Source organism: Drosophila mojavensis, unplaced genomic scaffold, assembly GCF_018153725.1.
Source record: "Drosophila mojavensis isolate 15081-1352.22 unplaced genomic scaffold, ASM1815372v1 contig_80, whole genome shotgun sequence".
In the NCBI taxonomy this organism is placed as follows: Eukaryota; Metazoa; Arthropoda; class Insecta; order Diptera; family Drosophilidae; genus Drosophila; species Drosophila mojavensis.
Genome location: NW_025318906.1, coordinates 2,022,243 through 2,043,017, shown reverse-complemented (window position 1 = coordinate 2,043,017; position 20,775 = coordinate 2,022,243). Strand labels below are relative to the sequence as shown.

At 37.7% G+C, this 20,775-nt stretch overlaps 1 protein-coding gene across 19 annotated transcripts in view; it reads right to left on the bottom strand.

Moving 5' to 3' along the window:
• Positions 1–20,453, bottom strand: part of LOC6578436 (trichohyalin) — a 43,621-nt gene extending 23,168 nt beyond the window's left edge. For 8 of the 19 annotated variants that reach the window (XM_044010681.1, XM_044010680.1, XM_044010686.1 and 5 more), the window contains exons 1-7: positions 20,278–20,448; positions 16,640–17,038; positions 13,250–13,366; positions 12,989–13,162; positions 12,369–12,625; positions 12,066–12,312; positions 11,948–12,003 (exon numbers count right to left, since the gene is read on the bottom strand). In XM_044010681.1, coding sequence (XP_043866616.1) covers positions 11,948–12,003; positions 12,066–12,312; positions 12,369–12,625; positions 12,989–13,162; positions 13,250–13,366; positions 16,640–16,772 — 984 coding nt within the window. In that variant the 5' untranslated portion in view covers positions 16,773–17,038; positions 20,278–20,448. Of the gene's footprint in view, positions 1–2,843; positions 3,538–7,146; positions 7,201–11,947; positions 12,004–12,065; positions 12,313–12,368; positions 12,626–12,988; positions 13,163–13,249; positions 13,367–15,405; positions 15,628–16,639; positions 17,039–20,277 lie in introns of those variants that run through there. The other 11 variants (XM_044010691.1, XM_044010695.1, XM_015163145.3 and 8 more) reach the window with 10 other exon arrangements.
• Between the last annotated feature and the right edge of the window lie 322 nt (positions 20,454–20,775).

The window sequence follows — 20,775 nt, the reverse complement described above, 5'->3', positions numbered from 1 at the left end:
AATCTCATTTGAGCTTTAGTATCCCCACTCTCTACTCTCACTCTCTATATATATGCTATATACTGTATACCCTATACCCTAATGTCACATTCTCTCAATTGTCGCATCTCACGCACGTGCGATTGCAGTTGGCTTTGTCTGTATGTGTGCGAGTGTTCTGGCCCGACATGAAAGTATTTCAAGTGTTGTTTATGAAGTGCAGAGCCCATTTGGTGTACTGGCATGCAAAAGCCACAGCTTAATGCTGCTGCAAAAATACCCTGTAATTTGGCTTGCTACATTTTGTTATGCTCAAAATTTCTTACTTGATTTTTGTAAAATTTTAGAGGTCGAATTCCAAAAGATTATCTGTTCTACAGATCCTTGATGTTCTATGGATCGAATAACTACAAATCTGCACACACCCCCAGTTGATTTAATCAGAAGAAGAAAGAAGTATGTAACCCGCTGAGTAGGTTTCAGTTTTCAACTTATTTTTATCCAGCCTAAGAAGTCTTCAAGGTCAACGGTTTCTCTTATGTTTGTATAATCTATAAATTTTCATTGCCTACTTATTCGGGCTGCATTTAAAAGCTGAGAGCTAAGGCTAAAGACTGGTCAGACTAATAATTAGTTTTAATGGATTTTAGTAACCTTTTTACCAAAGGGAATCTCTCAATTTAGGCAGAGATGACTAGTCTTAGATGATGGCTTGGTTTGAGGACTTGATTTGTATTTATCAACTCATAAGCTTATTTAACTTTAATTCCACCACTACTACAATAGATCTGTCTCTCTCTCTGCCTCTCTCTCTCTCTCTCTTTCTCTGTAGGCCAAGCTCCTCGTAGAAGAGCAAGTTTACTTTGATTTTAAACATTTTATCTCAATCGCAGCTAACTAGTTATACTGGGTATCAAGGTGTCATCTTACACTGCAAGCTTATTTTCAGAAACACACCAAGGCATATACACACCCCTACACACACACACGCACACATATTCATCCATTCAGTTGTGTCTGTCGCATTTAGAACAATTGAGAAGGGGGTTTGGCTTTTTGCTAATGAGCGGATGGTCGTACGTCACGGACGACTTGCATTGTGTTGAGCGTTGTGCATGTCTGCACGTTCCTCATTTTGAATAGACACAAAAACACACACAGACACACACACATACGTTCCCTATTGGTGTGTGTGTGTGTGTGTGCCTGGTGAGCATGCACTTGAGCTCATTCGTTTATATGTTCTTTCCTTCATTTGTTAAGCGTCGATGCCAAATTTCACTAATTACGCATGCTGACCTTTAAAAGGCAAATCCCACACACAGCTAACAGCTAGTATGTGTGTGGGCTGCACACGCTCGCCCACACACACTGGCAGGCAGGCACTTGGCTGCTTTATCGTTTTACGACTCGATTAGCATAAAAGTATGCTATGGTTTTTAAAGCTCTTTTCTTCTGGCCACAAATTGAAACACAATTTATGGCCAACAAGCAAAAACTAACTTTAATGCTTGCACAGCCCTTACTACCGTCCCTCGCCTCTCTCTCTCTCCCTCTCTCTCTTTCTTCTTCTGCTCTGGCGTAATTGCGTGCATTGCAAAAAAAAAAAAAAATTACTATGCTCATAAATAAAAGCCTTTAAGGCAAGTCCAAAGCAATCCGCTGCTGTTGATACCCTATAGTGATAGTTTACTTAGGGAGGTATATTTAAAAGATTAAAAGCAGGTTCTTAAGCATCTATAGTATATATAGAACGTGTATATACATATGTATGTGTGTGTTTTATAGGAAGCCGTATATCCTCAAAATTCCGATTCAGCTTATGCCCTGCACTAAAAGTGCTATTGAAGGTGTCTATTGGGCAGTTGAAAGGTCAAAGTTGAATACGTGTAAATATATAAATATATACCATATATACTCAATAGGAGACTGCATACCCTATACTTGAAGTGCTATTGAAGGAGTAGGCTAGTCTAAGGAATGCTGCCTCTTAAGAATGAAAGAAACTGAAATATATGTAAATGTGCCTGACAAACATAGCCCATAGCCCCTTAGAAGGCCAAGAAGGTATATATAGTATATGATAATAAATATATATACATATATATACCTTATAGCTTGATAGATTTAAAAATAAATGCAAATAAATATTTTAAAAAGATTTTGTTGTAAAAGAGAGCATCTCTTAGTCTAACAAGGCCGCTGCGCTTCCCAAAGGGTTGCAGTTGCCTGCCGAACCGTTACGCGCATCGTCTTCTCTCTTTCTGACTCTCTCTCCCTTCCACTCTACCATTCTTCCGCTCTCTTTTAACGTGTCGCATATATTATGCAGGCGTCGCTGCGCTTGCTTTTTTTTGTTATTTGATTGAAGGGCAATTAATAGATAGGGCAGGGGCAGGGGCAGGGGCAGGGCAGGAGCAACTATGCGTAGTTTAAAGGGTATTAAGTATGAGATAGAGATAGAGTTGGTGAGTGTATTTGTGTTGTTGTTGTTGGGGTACATTTTGCAGTTGCCAGTTGTTGATGGACTTTGATATGAAGTTCACTTTGCTTGATTTGATTTGTAATGATGTAATGAGAAAACCGGTTTGATGAACTGAATGAACTGTAGTAGTTGTAGGTATAGGTGTGTGTGTGACATGTGTATATGCATGTATGTATGTGTGCTTGTCTGTTGGATTGATGTGGCTGACATTTAGTTTTGTTTTGATTTGTTGTCGCTTTGACTTGATGTTGATTGATGGATTGATGAATTGATTGATTGATTGACTGATTGAGCGCATTTTGTTTGTTGTTGGTATTGTTGTTGCTATTACGATTATTGCTGTTACGATTGTTGCTGTTGTTGCAGCCAACTACAATACCTTATAGTAGACATAGGCATTGTCCATAGGTTTGTGGCTTTGCGCTGTGTTGCTGTTGCTAAATGCCTGAACTTTAAAATGTTGCAATTGTTGTTGCTGTTAGTTTCGTTGTTGTTGTTGCTGCTGTTGTGGCTGTGGCTGTTGCTGCTGCTGCTGCTGCTGCTATGCAAAATAGTGCTGCAGCTGCAGTTCGTTGTACTGAGTCGGCCGCGGCTTGAGGCCTTATTGCTATTTATGTAATTTGAGTTGGCTTCCAAGTTATATATATGTATATATATACATATATGTGTGTGTGGGTGTGCGCGCGTGCGTATGTGTGTGTATGTTTTAGTAATACAATAATAAACCGCTAGCTGTGACTTCCTAGTTACTGCTGTCGGCTGTCTTTGCCCCTCCTGCTGCTGCTGCTGTTGTTGTTGTCTGCCAGACGCTGTTTCCTGCTTCTTAGCTGTCTGCTTAATGTAAATTTGCTGCTCACACACACACACACAGGCACACACGCATAAACAGGCACTTTCGCATGTGTGTGTGTATATATTATAAAAATACAGTACAAGACGTTGGGCGACGACGACGTTGACGTTGACGTTGACTGCGATGTCAGCGTAGGCTATAAGAAAAAAAGTTGCTACTGCTGCTGCTGCTTGGTTTCGGTTGTTCGTTGTTGTTGTTGTTGCTAGTTAATGTTGCTGCTGCTGCTGTCGCAGATTTTCTTCTTTTTTTGGCAAAATTTTATTGATTTTTTGCAGAGGCTGGCTTTTTGCTTTTTGGCAAATGCACTTTTGCTCTGCTATTTATTATTATTTATATTTATTTATATATATTTATTTTTTTTATTTATTTCTTACACACACATAGTTTTGTTTTAATATATACAGGCTAAAGGCACAATTTGAAATGCTTTACATCCTTTTGAAGGATTTTTCTTGCTGCTGCTCTTGCTTTCTCTTTCTTTCTTTTTTTTTTTTTTTTGCTCAATGATTCGCGCTCTTTAAACGTTTGCACTTTTCATTAATTATCATATATATATGTGTGTATATATATATTTTGTAGATATATATAGATTAATTTATTTTTGTATTTTTAAATATTTTTTTTTTGTCACAATTTCCGTACGCGTCGCGCTTTTTGTATTCTTTTCTATTTGCTTTTCTTTTTCTTTTCTTTCTACACTTCGTTCCGTGTCTCGTGTTTTGTTAGCTGAAACGTTGCGTATACAACTAAAGGCGCTTGCAAAGCTTTCGCGACCACGAGGCCAGCGACCATTGAGACAATTTGGCAGCAGCAGCCGCAGTCGCAGCAGCAGCAGCAGTAGCATTGGCAAAGCTTCGTTTGAGCTATCAAATTCGGCTCAGCTTCGGTTTAGCTCAAACGCAGTGAAAAAAGAACAACAATAAAGTTGAGGCGTCATGTGGTTGGCTGCATTCGTGTGCTTTCTCTGTGTGTGACGTCGCGCGCACTTTCGGCATTCGGGTCGGTCGGCATTCGGCGTTCGGTATTCGGCATTCGGCATTTTGTCACTCGGCTGAAGCTTTACAACTTTTGGCTCCGTTGCTAGCGCACAGGCGAAAAGCTTTTACGTTTTACGCTCAAAAGCTGTGGGACACGCGTTGGCGCTGCTTTGCCATATTATTGATTGGCGTCGGCGTCGTGAGCTGACGTCGTGCTTAGCATTTCACTAAACAGTCAAATAAAAGTTTTCGTGATTTACCGTTAGGCCTGCAGTGGCAGCTGCAGCTGGTGCTGCAGCGGCTATCATTGCTACTGCTGCTGAATTTGACGAACGCAGCAGCGCCTGCGTCTGACATGAATGCAGGTTTGCAGTCGACGTCGCTGTCGCCGTCGCCGTTCAGCAGCTGTTTTTGTGCCGTTGCAAATGAAAGCGCAAGTGAGACGTCCTTTCGATTAGTCCTTGCAACACGTACCGAATATTCTATGTCGATTTCTTTTTTAGGGTTATTATCTCCCAAAGCATCAATGCGCTCCAAAGTAGGCAACTCTACTTATATGCATTTAGTATCAGAAGTATAGCCCGACTCATAGATATCCCCTTTCACTTAGGGCTGCTTATTTGGCTATATCTATATATATATGAAAGATTACTAAACTATTGAGGCTTTATGTGGGCTCTTCTATAAGATATTTTCTAATGATGCGAAATATAAAGTTGTTCCGATATCTTTCAGTTTCTTTTCATTCTGAATAGGACTATGCACTTTACTTATAAGCATAGTTAAAGCATCGGCAGTCTAACATTTAAAAAGCTTATAAGAGATATTAAGGTTTATTTAGATATCAACTTGTTGTGTGTTGTATATTATATTTATATCATCCACTTTAAGCTTTTAGTCAACTTTAAGTCCCTTATTCTAACTTCCTCTCCTATTAAAGTTTAAATTGAATTTCTGCTGACTCTATTCTTAGCGTCCTAGTTTAGCTTATTAGTTTAGTGTGCACATGTGTCTGTATATATCAATATTGATATGCATGTGTCTATGTGTGTATGTGTGTGTGTGTATGTGTGTATTAGGTTATGCACTGACACACAAAGCACAGACCACAATCACTAGGACAACATCCGAACAACTGCAGTAAACGCAATGCACTCCATTAGCCAGGGAGACGGAGACGGCGAGAGAGAGAGAGAGAGAGTGAGAGGCAGGTGGTGTGAGTGGGCGAGCGGAGGTCTGCTGCTGCCTGTGTGTTTGTTCATATAAAATTGAAATGCAATTGCATGTAAATCGATAAATCAATTTAGAGTCTGACATTTCGAGTGGCGAGTCGAGAGTGGAGAGTGGCCCGACCAATGATGAGGCTGTGCATAAAAGGATGCCCGCCTGTCTCTCTGTATGTCTCTGTGTGTGTATGTGCGTTTACTTTTGTTTGTCACTGTGCCAGTTAGTGTGCTGCTGCTGCTGCTGCTGTTGGCTGGTGGGTGGTGGCTGGGTGGGTGTTGGGTAGTGGGTGCTGCTGCTGCCGTCGTTGTTTACTGCGCATTTCCGTTTCCGGCTTTATTCATTTCATTTGCAAGCAGCAGCTCGAAGTAAATGTATTTCGCAGCTAGTAATTGCGGCACAACGACAAGGACCACTCAGTCATTCTCTCTCTCGCTCTCTCGTTTTCAGTTTTTGACAGCAAAATGAATTTGAATTTTCTTTTTTATTTTTTTTTGTTGCGTCAAGCCGCGTAATTATTTTATGCCCTGTGGCCGACCAAAGCGCACAGGCTATGCCGGAGGAATGGCCATAGGAGCTGCCACAGCTCGGGCGCCTTGTCCTGCCACAATACACAGAGAGTTGAGGCAAAACGTTTCATGTTTATAAACGAGCTACACCCACGCACACACTCATATGACCCCACCCACCCCCATTATTATTTATGCGTATGTATGGACTTACGCCCACACCCACTTCTTCAACTTCCGCCCCCTCTTGTGCTTGCTAATTAAAATTCAGGCATTGGCAGCGCTTTGCATAGCTACGTAATTTGCTTTGGCCAGGGCCAAACAGCATGAATATTTGAATGTGACTGCCATTCATCGACAGTTTAGGCCAACTACGTGCAACTATGCCAGGTGGCTGGGTGTTGCTGGGTCGATGGGCTGCTGGGTTGCTGAGTGGTTTTAGGTTTGTGCAGTGGTTGGCTTGGTTTTTGCTTCGTGGACTAATGTCTTTTGAGCTATGTTTGGATAATGTTGGCTAAGGCGCTAGCAACAGAGAGAGGGCGAGCGAGAGAGAGAGAGAGAGAGAGAGGGGGTAACAAAAGCAAATAGGTATTTTTGCAATCGGCTATAGCCGACTGTGGAAATACTCGTTCACAATTAAAGATAATATATTAATATATATAATTTCTCAAAATTGCAAAGCAGTAAAACTTAAATCATGAGTTATCTGTAAAGATTGCGATTTTAAAGGAATTTTATATTTTATATTCGAACTTAAAGCAATATCAATCTTTACAGCAGTGTAAATTCATCGAAAATTGTTCTTGAAGAGGATGAGCTTTAAAAGAGGTCAACTATGGAAATAGGTTGGAGACAAGTCTCAAGAGAAAAGTCTCAAGAATCCTTCTTATAATTGTTTAAATGCCACCGATTTTCGAAAGAATTCTGTTTAAGATATAGATATATTCTGTTAGACATATTCTTCATGACCTTAGCTATAAAACTGATTAATACTTTAGGACTATAAATTATATCGATTCTCTACTATAAAGTTCGTGAAAAACCAATGTACCCTATAGCACTAGCACCATCATGAACGAGCATTGTATAAAACAGGGTATTAAAACAACAACAACTCACCCTCACCCCCTGCTCCTCCTGAGCGTATTTCTTGATTTCACGCTCCAAATCAAGCTGTTGTTGTTGTTGTGGGCCCAGAGAAAATTGAGAAATTGAGAAATATTTGTGTTTTGTAGTTCAGATGTCGGTTCGCTCCAGAGGGCGAATGTATGCCAGAGACAAAGTGGCGCCAGTTGAATGTCCATAAATGTTGTTAATATCAAATTCTCACACACGCACACGCACACAGACAGAGAGAGAATAGCTAAAATATGCGTGCGCTTAAGTTATGTAAGGTTCCTGGCAAATGGAATAACTTGAGCGCAAGGCTTGGAACTAGCTGTGTGAATGCTCGTAACTATGTATGGGATAGTTTTACAGCTGAGTTGAGCATGGGTTTAAGGGTTTAAGATAATACTTTAAGATATACGCAGATCAGTAAAGTTTATGCCATAAGGAATGTAAATGCTTTAGTTATAATATAAAGAGAAATTTGTAAAGGTTATTCGATTTAGCAATTGCTAGAAATAGTTGTATGGCATAGTGAAGCGACTTAGATACAATGGAATGAATAATAATCTTGATGGGGAAATATGAAATGGATATATTTCAAGATAAAGACTTCTTGTTCATATAGAAATTTTATTTTATTGAAAAGAGTTTAGAGAATACTGCTTTTGGAATCACCTAAGATTGTATATAGTAATATAAGAGAGATGTATGAAACATTTTTATATGATAGAAAGAGAGTTATCTATGAAATGTATAATTCATGCAAGAGACTGTTTTTATTCCAAATTTATGCCACTCGACACATTTTCTTAGATCTCCAAAATCTTTAGACAAATAAAATGTTCAGTTTTATAATGTAATATCAAATTAAAGGAAAAACTGTATGGATAATGGAAACATTTTTATGTATGTGAATATAATATAGAGTCGATATATTATGAACATGAGATAGACTGTTAAAAATCTATACAACATATATTGGAGACATCATCATAGTATTTATAATATCTTCGTATTATTTTCATTTATTTATATTCATATTCATACTCATACTTATATTTGTATTCAAAATTACATTTATATTAATATTCTTCATACTAATACTAATACTTGTACTCAAACTCCTATTCATATTTATCTATTGTTATATAGAAAATCTTTGTCACATAGCTTTTACCTAGCCTGCTTTAAGCCGCCTCCTTAAAATCAATTTGCTTGTTCTTTGGATATGCAATGCAAAGTTTGTCGTTTGCTTATCCCCGTTTACTTGGCTCACTTTTTGTTTACTAAGTATTCGCAACACTTGATGCATATCCAAACAGCGTATTAAAGTTGTGACAGTCTTGGCTAAGAGTTGGGCATCAAACTTTCTGTACCAGATAAGAACTATTAATTAAAGTTGACATAGGCTTTACCTTTTTTGTGCTAGGCTGAAAAGACTGAGCATGTGCATATAGCAAATGCAATTGGAATCGAAGCAACAGCAACAGCAACAGCAGCTGCAACAAGAGCAACATCAAAAGCAAAAACTGACCTCGACCCAGCTAACGGCGCTGATTGCTCGCGTTTGCCGCTGTTGCACGCGTCGTATACGCAACGTCAACTTTTTTAATTGCTCGCCCACTCGTTCGACATCAAAATAAAAAAAAAAAAAAAAGAATGAGGGAAATGCCCACACAACCTAGGGCATTTTTTTAAAAGGATTTTCCTAGTTTTTTTTTTTGGTTGTTGTTTGACTGTTGGGCATGTGCAATCGAAATAATCTGTTTATCTTTGGCACCGTTTTTAGCTAGATTTAACAAATCGTATAGAAACGTGAGAGAGTATGGGGTATATAGATGAAAATGAATCACTATATTATATCAAATGTCTACAGCTAATATTTACTAATAATAATCAGATCATTGATAACTTTTTCATTTCAAATCGATAACTAACTATTGTCACTCTTGAGTTAAAAATGTTTACTGTTTCTTTGGAAGTTTTTCCCCTGAGTAAATTTGAAGTATTTGAGTAGTTTTCATGATTCTTCGAACTGGGTAATAGACTCTTTTTTTTGTGCAAAATGTATATATTGAATATATATTTTAAATGGAGTATCTTTTTTGCTTCCTTACTTCGATAAATTCTCTTTTTACTTAAAGCCGATAAATATCGGTTAAAGTTTTTGCTTTTTATGAGCTATATATGACGACAGTAGTAGGATAACTTCTAGTCAAGCATTCTGAACTAGTGCACTCCAGTATTTTTCCTGCTACCCGCCATTTGTTGTCATTGTTGTACTGAACTGAAGGATTTTTCTGTCTCTGCCTATTTCGCTCGTATTTGGTGTTGGAAAGAAAAATGGAAAATACCAAAACCGGAGACAAATTCATTTCGGGCAACGTCAAATACCGCCCCAAGGCGTGGCGGACTTTCAATAGCTTCTCGTTATTGTATTTTATTTTCGCAAAAAGAAAATATATATACAGATGGATAGATAGTTGTATATATAGAGTATATATACAATTCAAACAGTTTGAATGCGAGCATTCAAGCTTCCAGTTGATGCGTGAATAAAATGCGAATAAATTGCCAAGTGGGCAGCTAGCCAAGAGCGATGGAAATGGTTCGAGTGTGGAGCTGACTTAAATAAGTAGCATATCATATAGCATCAAGGTTATATATATATATATATATATATATCTATATATATATATATACATATGTATATATATATTTATATGTGTGTGCGCGCTGTGGAGGCTTTTTATACGGTCCGACGCTTTTGTTGACATGCCCTGGACTACGGCTAGCCTTTATATATGAACTAGGACGAACAAGCCGAAGTGGGGGGGGAGGGAGTGAGAGAGTGTCTGTCTTTTAATACATGGCATTATGTATACGCATGTTATCTGTGGCCTGGCATGCGAGTAATTATAGAGTGTGTGTGCATATGTGTGTGCGTGTATAATAAGCAGCTGGCCCGCTTGGTACGTCCTTGGGGACAGATGAGTCAGAAATTGTTGTCAAACTGGTTAGGGCAAATTTTCAGTTAGATTTCCCATGAGAGGCACGACACATCTATCCCACAATGGGGGCCAGACAACTAGCTCCCCCAGCTTGCACAGTTGGAGCTCCTTTATTTTTATGCATACCCTATGTATCACATTTTATGGAGCATATATAAATCACGCAGTTTGGACTATTGCATAGCTTGCGTGCAGTAAAACGCTGCACTTAACTGATTTAGAGGCGTTTTCCAACAGTTTGAGTTATTTTTATACTCTCTACTTTAATTGGAATGTGAGTATATGTGCTTACATAAAGTCATCATGTTAGATATACCCTGCTTTTATACCCTGTATATATGTAATTCACTAAATGACTAATTATACTAATGTCTGGGTAATAAAAGATGGAATTAATTAAATAGAAGAAAACTATTTTTTATTACTATCCCGTAGAGCTACAGAGTATCAACAAGTGAGAGAGCTCTTATGTTTGCAAACTTTTCTGAATAATTATACAATTTAAGAACTGATTATCGCATATAGTGAAGGTATTTACGATTTTCTCAAATATACAGAGTATCAAATAGTCGAGCACTTTTTGTGAGCTTATTTTTAGGGTGTCAATAAGTATGAAATATGATGCAAATCGAATGCACTTTGCTTGTTGCATAACTGTGCTAGCAATAAAGTGCCATAAAAACAGGGTCAACACGGGTGGGGGGTAAATGGCAGAAATAGAGAAACTTATGGGCGACATAATGCCGGGGGTATTGTCAAAAACAATGGCAACTGTCTGTGAGATGTACGAAAATTGTATGCAACAAATTGAATTTTATTGCTTGCCCCACATTAAGTTAGGAAAGATACAGAGAGAGAGAAGGAGAGAGAGAGAGTGGTAGGAAAGGGAAAGGGAGAGGAGGAAAAGGAATAATCAGATACAAAAGACATTGCAACTGATGAAATGACTAACAATAAATGAGTGTAAATGTGTGTGAATGTGTGTGTGTGTGTTTGTGAGTGTATTAAAGAACGTTTATAGCTGACTCATTTGCAATACGTACAGTGTTTTATCTCTTTGGCATGGGAACAAAATGAAAAACGTTTCAAATTAATTAAACAACAACAAGAAACTAGCTAGCAAAAACATGTCAAAACGATAGAGGGAGAGAGAGAGTAGAGATAGAGAGAGTAATGTATGTGTGTCTGTATTGGTGTGTGTGTGTGTGTATGTTCATAAAAAACTCGTAAACAAAACACTACAAACAAACTGCAATGCTAAGAGTTTTAATATTTAAGATTTAAGTTCATGTTAAACTTGTTTAACTGGCAGTTAAGTTCAAAAGCAAAAAAACGAAGCAAAAATTTGTTTTTGTTTTTTGATTTTCTTTAGATCAATGCTAGGCACTACATTATATAGAGCATATATGCGTGTGTGTTTCTGTGTGTGTGTGTTTAGTATTATTTTGGTATTTAGTATATGTAACAGTTAAACAAAAGTAAAAGCAATTGCAGTCGCAAAAGTTAGGAAAAAATTAAAAATAAAGGAAAAATTCTATAAAGAAATAGGTATTTTTTGTATATTCTTTTGTTGTTGTGGTATTTAACGTTGGTATTTTTCTTTGTTTTTTTTCGAAATCATTGTCACTAGAGCATTTTGTTTGCCGCAAAACGAAAGTTAGAGTTGTTTCTTTTTCTTCTTTTTTTTTTGTGTTTTGAGTTAGGCCTGGTATTTTTTTTTCTTTTAGGCTGACTCAAGATAAGTGTGTGTGGGGTTTTTGTGGTTGGGGAATAGAGAGGGGTCTTGTCAGAGGACTTACCTGTTTTTGTGCCATCGCCTGCATTTGCTGAAACATTTGTCGTTCCTCCTCTTTGCCTGCATACGAATGCATATACCCTCAATTAGAGAGAGAGTTTGGGTGAGAGGCTTAGACTTACCCATGCCTTTGGCTTGCAGCATTTCCAACAACTTTTTGATGCTCTCATCGCGTGCGATTAGCGTCTGCTTCTGCGTCTCCACTCGGCACTCGAGATCCTTGATGGTCTCCCTCAAGATGCTAATCTCACGCTGTAGATGATCATTCTCTGCATAGATAGCCTCCATTTGCTGCTGCATCTCCAGGTTGGGCTGACGCATGCGCAGGCGCAACTCCTCCTCCAGCTGGCGCACGAGCATCGCTTGTTTCTACATATAATGGGAGTTCGTTATAGGCGGTGCTTACTGATTGTGCTTTGTCTCACCTGATTCTCTGTGCTTAGCAGCTTTAGCTGATCATTGATCATACTGTACTTGGCGCTCTCCTCTTTGCGCAACGCTCGCTCTTTCTTCAACTCTGGCGACCAAAATGTTTTGATGCTGTGCATCGAGCTGCCCAACTTTTGATTCGTCAACTCCAGCTCACGTTTCAAATTCCCCAGCTCACGCTGCAAATCCGTGTTCTGATGCTGCAAATCACCTAAATAAGCGCGATCCGATGTTGGCATGCCCGTATTATAGCCTAATTGTGGATGAAGGGAAAAGGGGCGTTTATTAATCGAGAGAATTAATATATGTATTTTTATATATTTTCCATTATTATTCTTTGGATATCCTTTTAGTATTTTTTTTATTATAACTTATGAGTCATAGAATTTATGTATTTATTATTTAGTATTTTTTTTAAATTTTATTTATTCATTTTTACTAAAAATTCTTCTTTATATTTTACAGAAATTCATAGGACTAAATCTGGTAAGTTCTTTTTCGGTTTTTATTGAATTTTAGTATTATTTTCTTTTACAATGAAACCTAGATTAGATTTAGAATATTCATTCATATCCGAAACTTAAAATATATATCTCATATAATTAGATAGACTTACCTCCTAGCGCACTGGGACTTTGTCGCGCCGAACGGCCATAGAGTTCATCCTCCAGGTACAGGCCTCTTTCCAGGGATCTGTCCCTGGAGCGATCACGTGGCTCTCGTATGGGTATGAATTCCCGATCATGCGGATCCACAAGTCCGCCACGATCGAGCGACTGATAGCGGGTTCCTAAAGTTAATATATAGATAAACAGTTAATATGGGCGATAGTTAGAGAACATTTGATGATGGTTTGCTGCGCGGCTTTGGTTATTACTTGGATAGTCCATGGCATGTGACATCGGTGGTCTGCTGGCGCTACGGCTGCGATGATGTCCCGCCCCGGCGGGACTTGTTGGCTCATCCATGTCGCGGTAGTATGGACTGCCCATTGCTGAAATTCACATAGAATTCATGACGATGATCAAATGAGGATGAGGTTTTGGGTTCGTTTTCGTTTTGTTTCTCTTTTCATTGGTGGTTTGAATGTGAGTAGAAACGATAATCGAAATCATATATGAACTGGTTCACATGTTAAACCAAAGAGCTTGGACTAGTTTTTGATTCATTCTTTCTTTTTTTTTTTTGTGAAAACTAGTGCAGTGGAAGATTTCTGTTGTTTTTTTTTATTTTATTTGCTTTTTGCTTTTTTTATTGCACTAAATCTAACATTTGTGTCGCTCATACTGAATTATGCAGTTACTAAAGATGTAGAAAAATTACGGGTTAGTAGTAAAGGAACGCAAGAAAAATGAAATGGACAAAACTGCAACCAAAAATTTGTTTTTTGTCGTGTTGCGCACGGCGCGTGGCTAAGCTTCTCCCCCACTTGCCATATAAAATGGCTCATAAAGCAGCTACTTTGTGGACTATGCTCCTCCGTTTCTCTTGCCAGCTTTCAGCGCACCCTCTCTAGCCTCTTAGCCACGTTGTGTGATTTGTGCAGCGCATAAACTAAACTTTTTCGCCAACCACACGAGCTGCACAGTCTGCACGTAACCAAGCCAAGCTAAGCCACACGAAAACTTAATTTGTGGCTCTTTGTTGCTGCTGTGATGTGTCCTTGCGCTCGAGTGTTGGCGTTTATGCTTTTTAGCTATTTAATAGCTAACTATTTAGCAAATATTCATATAGACTGAAGCTTTAACTAACATAGTTTTGAGCCGAACCTAAACGCTCTCCGTTGGATTTTTAGCATGGATGCTTTGAAGATTTCTTTGAACACTTAGCTTTTTATAGCTAAAAATACTTAAAGATTTTGTTTCAGCTTTGTACGTAAAATTCTTTAGCTCTAGCCAAAGTTATGTTTAGCTATATAATTTTAGCTTTTTTTTCAAATCTAAGAGAACTATGATTCTTAATCAAATGCTAAATATAAATTATTGACTGTAAATAATGAAGAATTATATGCTGGAGAAACATTATGCCTGGCTAAAAACTATCCTTTCCATATTCGAACTTATATGCCTCTAATTTATTGAAGTAATTCCCTATTCTCTATAGTTAAAATTCACAGCTGTAAAATATTTGCCAGCTCTGCAGGTTGACATTATTAAGTCATAAATTCTAAAAAAAAAAAAGAATAAAAACTATTTATAGTGAGTTGCCCACAGCTCGAGTTACAAAGGGCAATAATGGCCATCAGTTAAAGCCAAGTTAAAACGCTAATTAGCAACTTTTATATTATTTAAGCATGTGTGAAAAATGATGGTCAATTAAGCACTTTTCTATTAAATAAAGTGTCTAAAAACTATAGGAAAAAACTTTGCTTGTTGAAAAGTTCGAGAGCGATGAGGCGGATGTTTACAAAGTGATTGTTGAGCTGACCATAAATTGCAACTAGTTGGATAACTTTACTATGCTGCCAACAATTTTTCTTATGCTCGCTGCGAGTCTGCCTGAAGCTTGGGACTTGTAATTTATTGTTATATATAGTTATGCAAAGATTTGACGTGGTAGATGGCTTGTTGCTGTATCCTTCACAGGGTATAAGCCGTAGAGCTCCAAGGCACCGGCGATGCTTGAGATTTAGAAATATATATGATATATGATATATGATATACTTAGTTGACTTTATCATGAACTAGTTTGAACTAAGTTATGTTGCTGGACTTTAGATTTGCTTGTCTACCAGTCTTAGCTGTATATAGCTTTCAGTAAGTATATATATTGCATTAAGCTCTCTCGATATTTGAATAAATTTTGATCTTCCTTGAATCATGAACGAGTATTATGCAGTCAGTAACGCACAGAGCTGTAAAGCTTCTAACCTTTCCTTTTTATTGCATTTATGTAAATTCACATGACGTGAGAGCAAGCAAATGCTATAAACTGTTTGCTAGCTAAACTCCAACTTAGTTTGTGAGACTTTATGAGTTTTCATGTTGGGAATGTGAGCATGTGGTCGCACATAAAGTGAATTTGCTCGCTAACCATAATTGTAATCCAGTTTGAGGCTTTGATTTAGTGTAACTCTTCAGCAGGAATTAAAAATTTGATTTGTGGCTGATGCTGATGCGGGCAACTCGGTGCTCGGTGCGAGGCAGAAGAGTGTTGGGGCAGTTAATGCCAACTGTTGGCCATGTTTTTTTTTTGTGTTTTTTGTTTCTCTCTAGAGTTGCCAGGTCAATGCAATTTACAAGACGACTGAAGCAGCTGCTCGAGATTATTTAATTTAAAAAAAAATTGAGTTTTTGCAAAGTTCAGTATGCAAATGCGTTTACATTTAATGCAATTCCATTTCAATTCATCGAGTGTGCGTGTGTGTGTGTGTGTGTATATCAGACGTGTGTTTATGTATTTGTTGGTTGTTAAGGTAAAAGAAATAAGTAAAAATGTTTTACAGAATTTCAATTTGTTGTTTTGCAGATGCGTTAAGCGAAAACGTAAAATCAAAATGTAACATGCGCATGCGTGTGATGTTAACGACAGAAATTATAGATTTTAGTATACAATTTTCTTTTTTATTAGTATTTGTTGTAATTAAGAACTACAAGTAGAAGAAGAAGAAGAAGAAGAGCACAAACTAAAAAGCATTTCATGAGATTCTTTACAAATGACAATTTGGACAAAAAACTTTGATATTCGAGTAAATTCGCTTAAGCCAATAAATAATTTCTCTTGAGCTGCATAAAAACGAAATTTTTATTTATAAATGTGAAATATTAAATTAAATTATACATTTATAACTATTGATAAAGTATTAAATTTTAATTAATTAATTATTTTATATCTTTTGTAGTTTCATATTTATTATAAAATTTTATTTTTATGTTAGTTATATTTAAATATATATTATATTTTATTTTTATATGTATTTACTGTATTTATAATAATTTTTAAATCTTCTTCATTTCGTTCTTATGCAGGCAAGAAAATAGTTTTTTAAGTTTTGAAAGCCAATGGAAGTTATATGAAAATATAAAACTAATTTGCGAGTTTCGCTAGCTCTCTCTTTCTCTTTTCTTTGTGGCACAAACGTGAGCTGCTACGTTTAGTATTTGTTGTTGCACTTTGTATCTTTTTGCATCTTTCAGATAGACAAATTGAATTTTGTTTAGCTTTGGGGTGCTTCGCTACGTTTGTGCTTAGTCTTTGCCACTAATTTGAAGCATAACTATAATAGATAGTTTTTGTTTTGTTTTGTTTTTGTTTATTGTTTGTTCACCTAGTGGACTTCCGCGTGCGCCGTAATCCCTTGATGGTGATCGATCGACCGTTGGCAATTCCTGCAGTCGACGCACGCGACCCGGACTGCGAACACCAGAGCTATTCACTGGATTATAATCGTCGCGTGACATAATCCGCGGCTGATCCGCGGCATGCACCCACGCAGTTGTTGTTGTTGTGGTTGTTGCTATTGTTGTTGTTGTTGTTGTGGTTGTTGTTTTTTGCTGTTGTTGTTGTTGTTGTCCTGTTGTCCTGTTAAATGCTTCGTTTGATTGGTTTTATTTGTTGTTGTTTGTCGTTTGATATGCACGTTTTGATTGGCTTTTTGTTCGTTTTATATTAATTTGCTTTCTTTTTTTTTTTTGGTTCTATGTTAAATTCTTTCAATTGGCTGCATCTGCAAGTGTAAGAAGTGAAAGAACAAACATGGTACAAAATAAAGATAGAACAGAGAGAGAACATACACACACACACACATACATAGCTCATACATATCATACACATATTAAGCATACGCCTCCTCTGGCCATACATTTATTACGCATACGCCCCGGTTTGCGCCTTTACTCAACTTTAAGCTTTTAGCATTAAGCGTGTTTCTTTTTGCATTTAAATTAGACTACATCAACTAGCATATCCTTAACCTTTTTACCTAAATCTCAGTCCCTCTAAGCGAGAGAGACAGAAAGGAGGAGAGAAATGTCGAGTGGCTTTTGCATTATGGCAGCTCCTGTTTGCTTTCTATGCAAATTTTTTTTCTTGTGTTTTCTATTTAGACAAAAACAAATTGCATGCAAATTGCCACTCGACCAAGTCGCTGCCAGGAGGAGTCGCACTCAGCTGTATGTGCACACACCCACATATACACGTGCACACTCACCTGCACAGGGATAGAGCTACATATGAATGACAACGAGGGTGGATCAAGTAAATAATTGTCTGGTTTTTTTTATAAGGCTAACTTTTTTCTTCTCTAAGGTTAAAAAGCTTACTTGTGAAAAGTTGAGTGGTATCTGAACTATATTGAATCATATTGTATATATTTAAGTTCCTATAATTCCCATAAACATTGCTTATAAGAAGCAGGCTTGTCTAAGAAAGGGTTCTATTGAAGGTAGAGTCAAAATAAAAAAGGTGGAATATTCCAAGTTTACAGTATATAAGAAGTTGGGTTTCATTTGGATAAGGAAAATATTTTCAATGAATCGCATGGGCATGTTTTATATCTTTAGATAAATAGGAGTCCTAGTGGATTACCATAACCATTTATATATCTTTAAATATTATAGATCATTATATAGCTTGGCTATATAAATAGATTGGAAAATTTAAATATAAATAATTAAATATGCATATAGATATATCATATACCGCTTTTTATTTAGTCTTCATTATAATATATCTAGACTAATAAGCTCTGCTGTTTAGGTAAACTAAAATGCTAAGCCTAATTTAATAAACTCCCCCCACAAATTTTTAATTACTTTTCCATCTTAATTATTTACAAGTTCTAAAAGATCCCTCGCTAGCCACAAGATAGTCTACATTGCATTGAAGGCAGAAGACAAGTTGCACGTTTTTGCCAGGCTCAAATACGGAAGGGCTCAGAAATGAAGTGCAGACGCGCACAGGCAGCACCGCTTTATGAATGGGCTAAAGCAATGGCTTAAAAGGAAACCAGTGGAAATAGGCAGAAGGGGGGACTAAAGGGTTTGGTTCGGTTGCAATGGCGACAGCGGCTAAATAAAAGCTAAACGAATCAGCAGACCGGAAGACCATTCAAATGTTTACTTGCATGCCTGAGCAAATGCAGCAGAAGTGTGTGTGTGTGTGTGTGAGTGAGTGTGTGCGTTTGTGTGTCGCCTGAGTGCCCATTTACGTGACAGCAGCAACAGCAACAACAACGTGCCGCATGCCCCACAGCAGCTATCAAGATGAGGTCATAGCTATAGCTGGACCTCGTCTTCGATTACACATCTGCTCAGCATGGCTCAGCACTTTGCTAAGCAAACAAAGCGCACAGCTACGGCTATCGATATCTATATCTGTTTACCTATATACGTATCTATAACAATATCTATCTGCAGTTGCATTTGCATCTGTTTAGCTATGCAGCTCTTGGGCTCTACTTTTTGTTGCCTACTTTCAGGCGCTCGATGTTCTTCCTTCTCATTCACTTCCGGCTTGCATTTGCTGCAATTGCAATTGCTGGTGTCTCTGCTCGCGGCTATTACTGGCGACACCAGCTAGGTGTTATCAGCACTCTGAGCTTGTGAGTTATCGCTGCGTGGGGCATGCAGCCCACAGCCCCTCACGCCCCTTCGCCCAAGCATGCTGAAGCTGAGTGTGGGCTCGCAGCTTGCAGCTTCGTCTTGGCTTATTCACCACACTCGCTTGCGCAGCTGCGGCGCTCAGCAAGAGACGTGAACGAACACACACACACACACACAAGCACAAACACACACACACATATGACGATTCAACAATAGCGTCATCGTAAAGCATTTGCCGCATTTGGCGGCGTTTCTTTAGCTTTCTTACGTTTCATTGCTTTACTTTTCTTTTTTTTTGTGGCCTATGCTGCCAGACACACATACAGGCACACACACACACACAGCCACATAAAATAAGGTTAAAATTTGAAATCAATAAAAATTATTCCACCCGTCTAAAATTAGAACAGAAAGCCTAAGACAAAAGCCAAGCAGCAAATGACGATATGACGACTTGTAACTAAAACCAAAGCAATGCCAAGCAGCCCTACACGCACACAAACACACATACACTATACGCTATACGTAGCCCATAAACCCTCGCTTAAGCATTAAAACAAACACGCAGCCTTGCGAGTAGGCGTGGCTGTAGGCAATCTCTGAATGTATATGAAAAAAAAAAGTCGAAATACTTTATTATATATGCGCTGTCAATGCGCTGTCTGCGTGTCAATGTGTGTGTGTGTATGTGTGTGTCTACACTCGCATGACAATTCATATACCGCTGCAGGCACTTTGATAACCTAGGGCAGTACGAGTTTTTGGGGGCAGAATACTTGAAAATTGCTTTTCGTGTGGAATAAAAATAAATACAAAAATTCAAATTAAAATCAAAATAAATTGAATCGAAGGGGGGAACTTTGACAGCTAATCTAAATATGAGCCTAGGGATACAGCCATATATATATATGTATAGATATATACGTGTCTGTCTATCAAATAAATACAGTTTACGGGGCGTATGCGTAATTTTACTAAGAACTACTTAGGTCTAAGAGCGATTAGCTTATATCTAGACACAACAAATATTAATAACTATGCAAATTTGTTAAATTTATATTTAAATTAAGTTATTTATATATATATAAGACACAGACATACGAGACATACGAGTTATACGAGCTATACGAGTTATACACGAGATACACGAGATATACGAGACAAGCAGAAATTAGTTAGTTGATCTTAGGGAACTTTTTTTTTTTTTTTTACTCAAGACAATCGCAGAAAATCAATAGAGCTTACAATGCATACGTGTGTGTGTGTGCGTGTGTGTATGTGTGTGTGTGTGTTCTGTCTTGATCATAAATTTCTTATAGAGATGGTTATAGCTGTATATTGTAGATGTATTAGAGCTGCTCACCCGCTTTGCTTAGACGATGAATTTTGAATGCTTTGAAGGTTCCACGCGGCGTATGAAATTTATTTGATATATTATTTAGCTATATATATATGCTGCAGCGCCAGCTTTCGCTCTAGTTCCAGCTCTAGCTCCAGCTCCAGTTCCAGCTCCAATTCCAGTTCCAGCTCCAGTTTCAACTTGAGCCTTAGCTGCTGCTGCTGCTGCTGCCTTTAGCTCAACAATTTGTTTCTACTAGCAAATTTATGTTTGACACACACATACATTGCCTATGTGTGTGTGTGTGTGTGCGTGTGTATGTAGGCTTTCTGCGGTTGCTGCTGCTGTTGGTGTGGTTGTTGTTGTTGTTGTTGCTTTTGTTGCATTTCCGTTTATGCTAAGTTTCAATTTGAAAATTTTGTTTTCACACTTTTTGTCACTTTAAATTTGTTTAAAATTTGTTTTCTAAATTTGTTGCTGTTATTTTCGCTTGACTAATTGCATTTTGTTGATAGCCGCTTA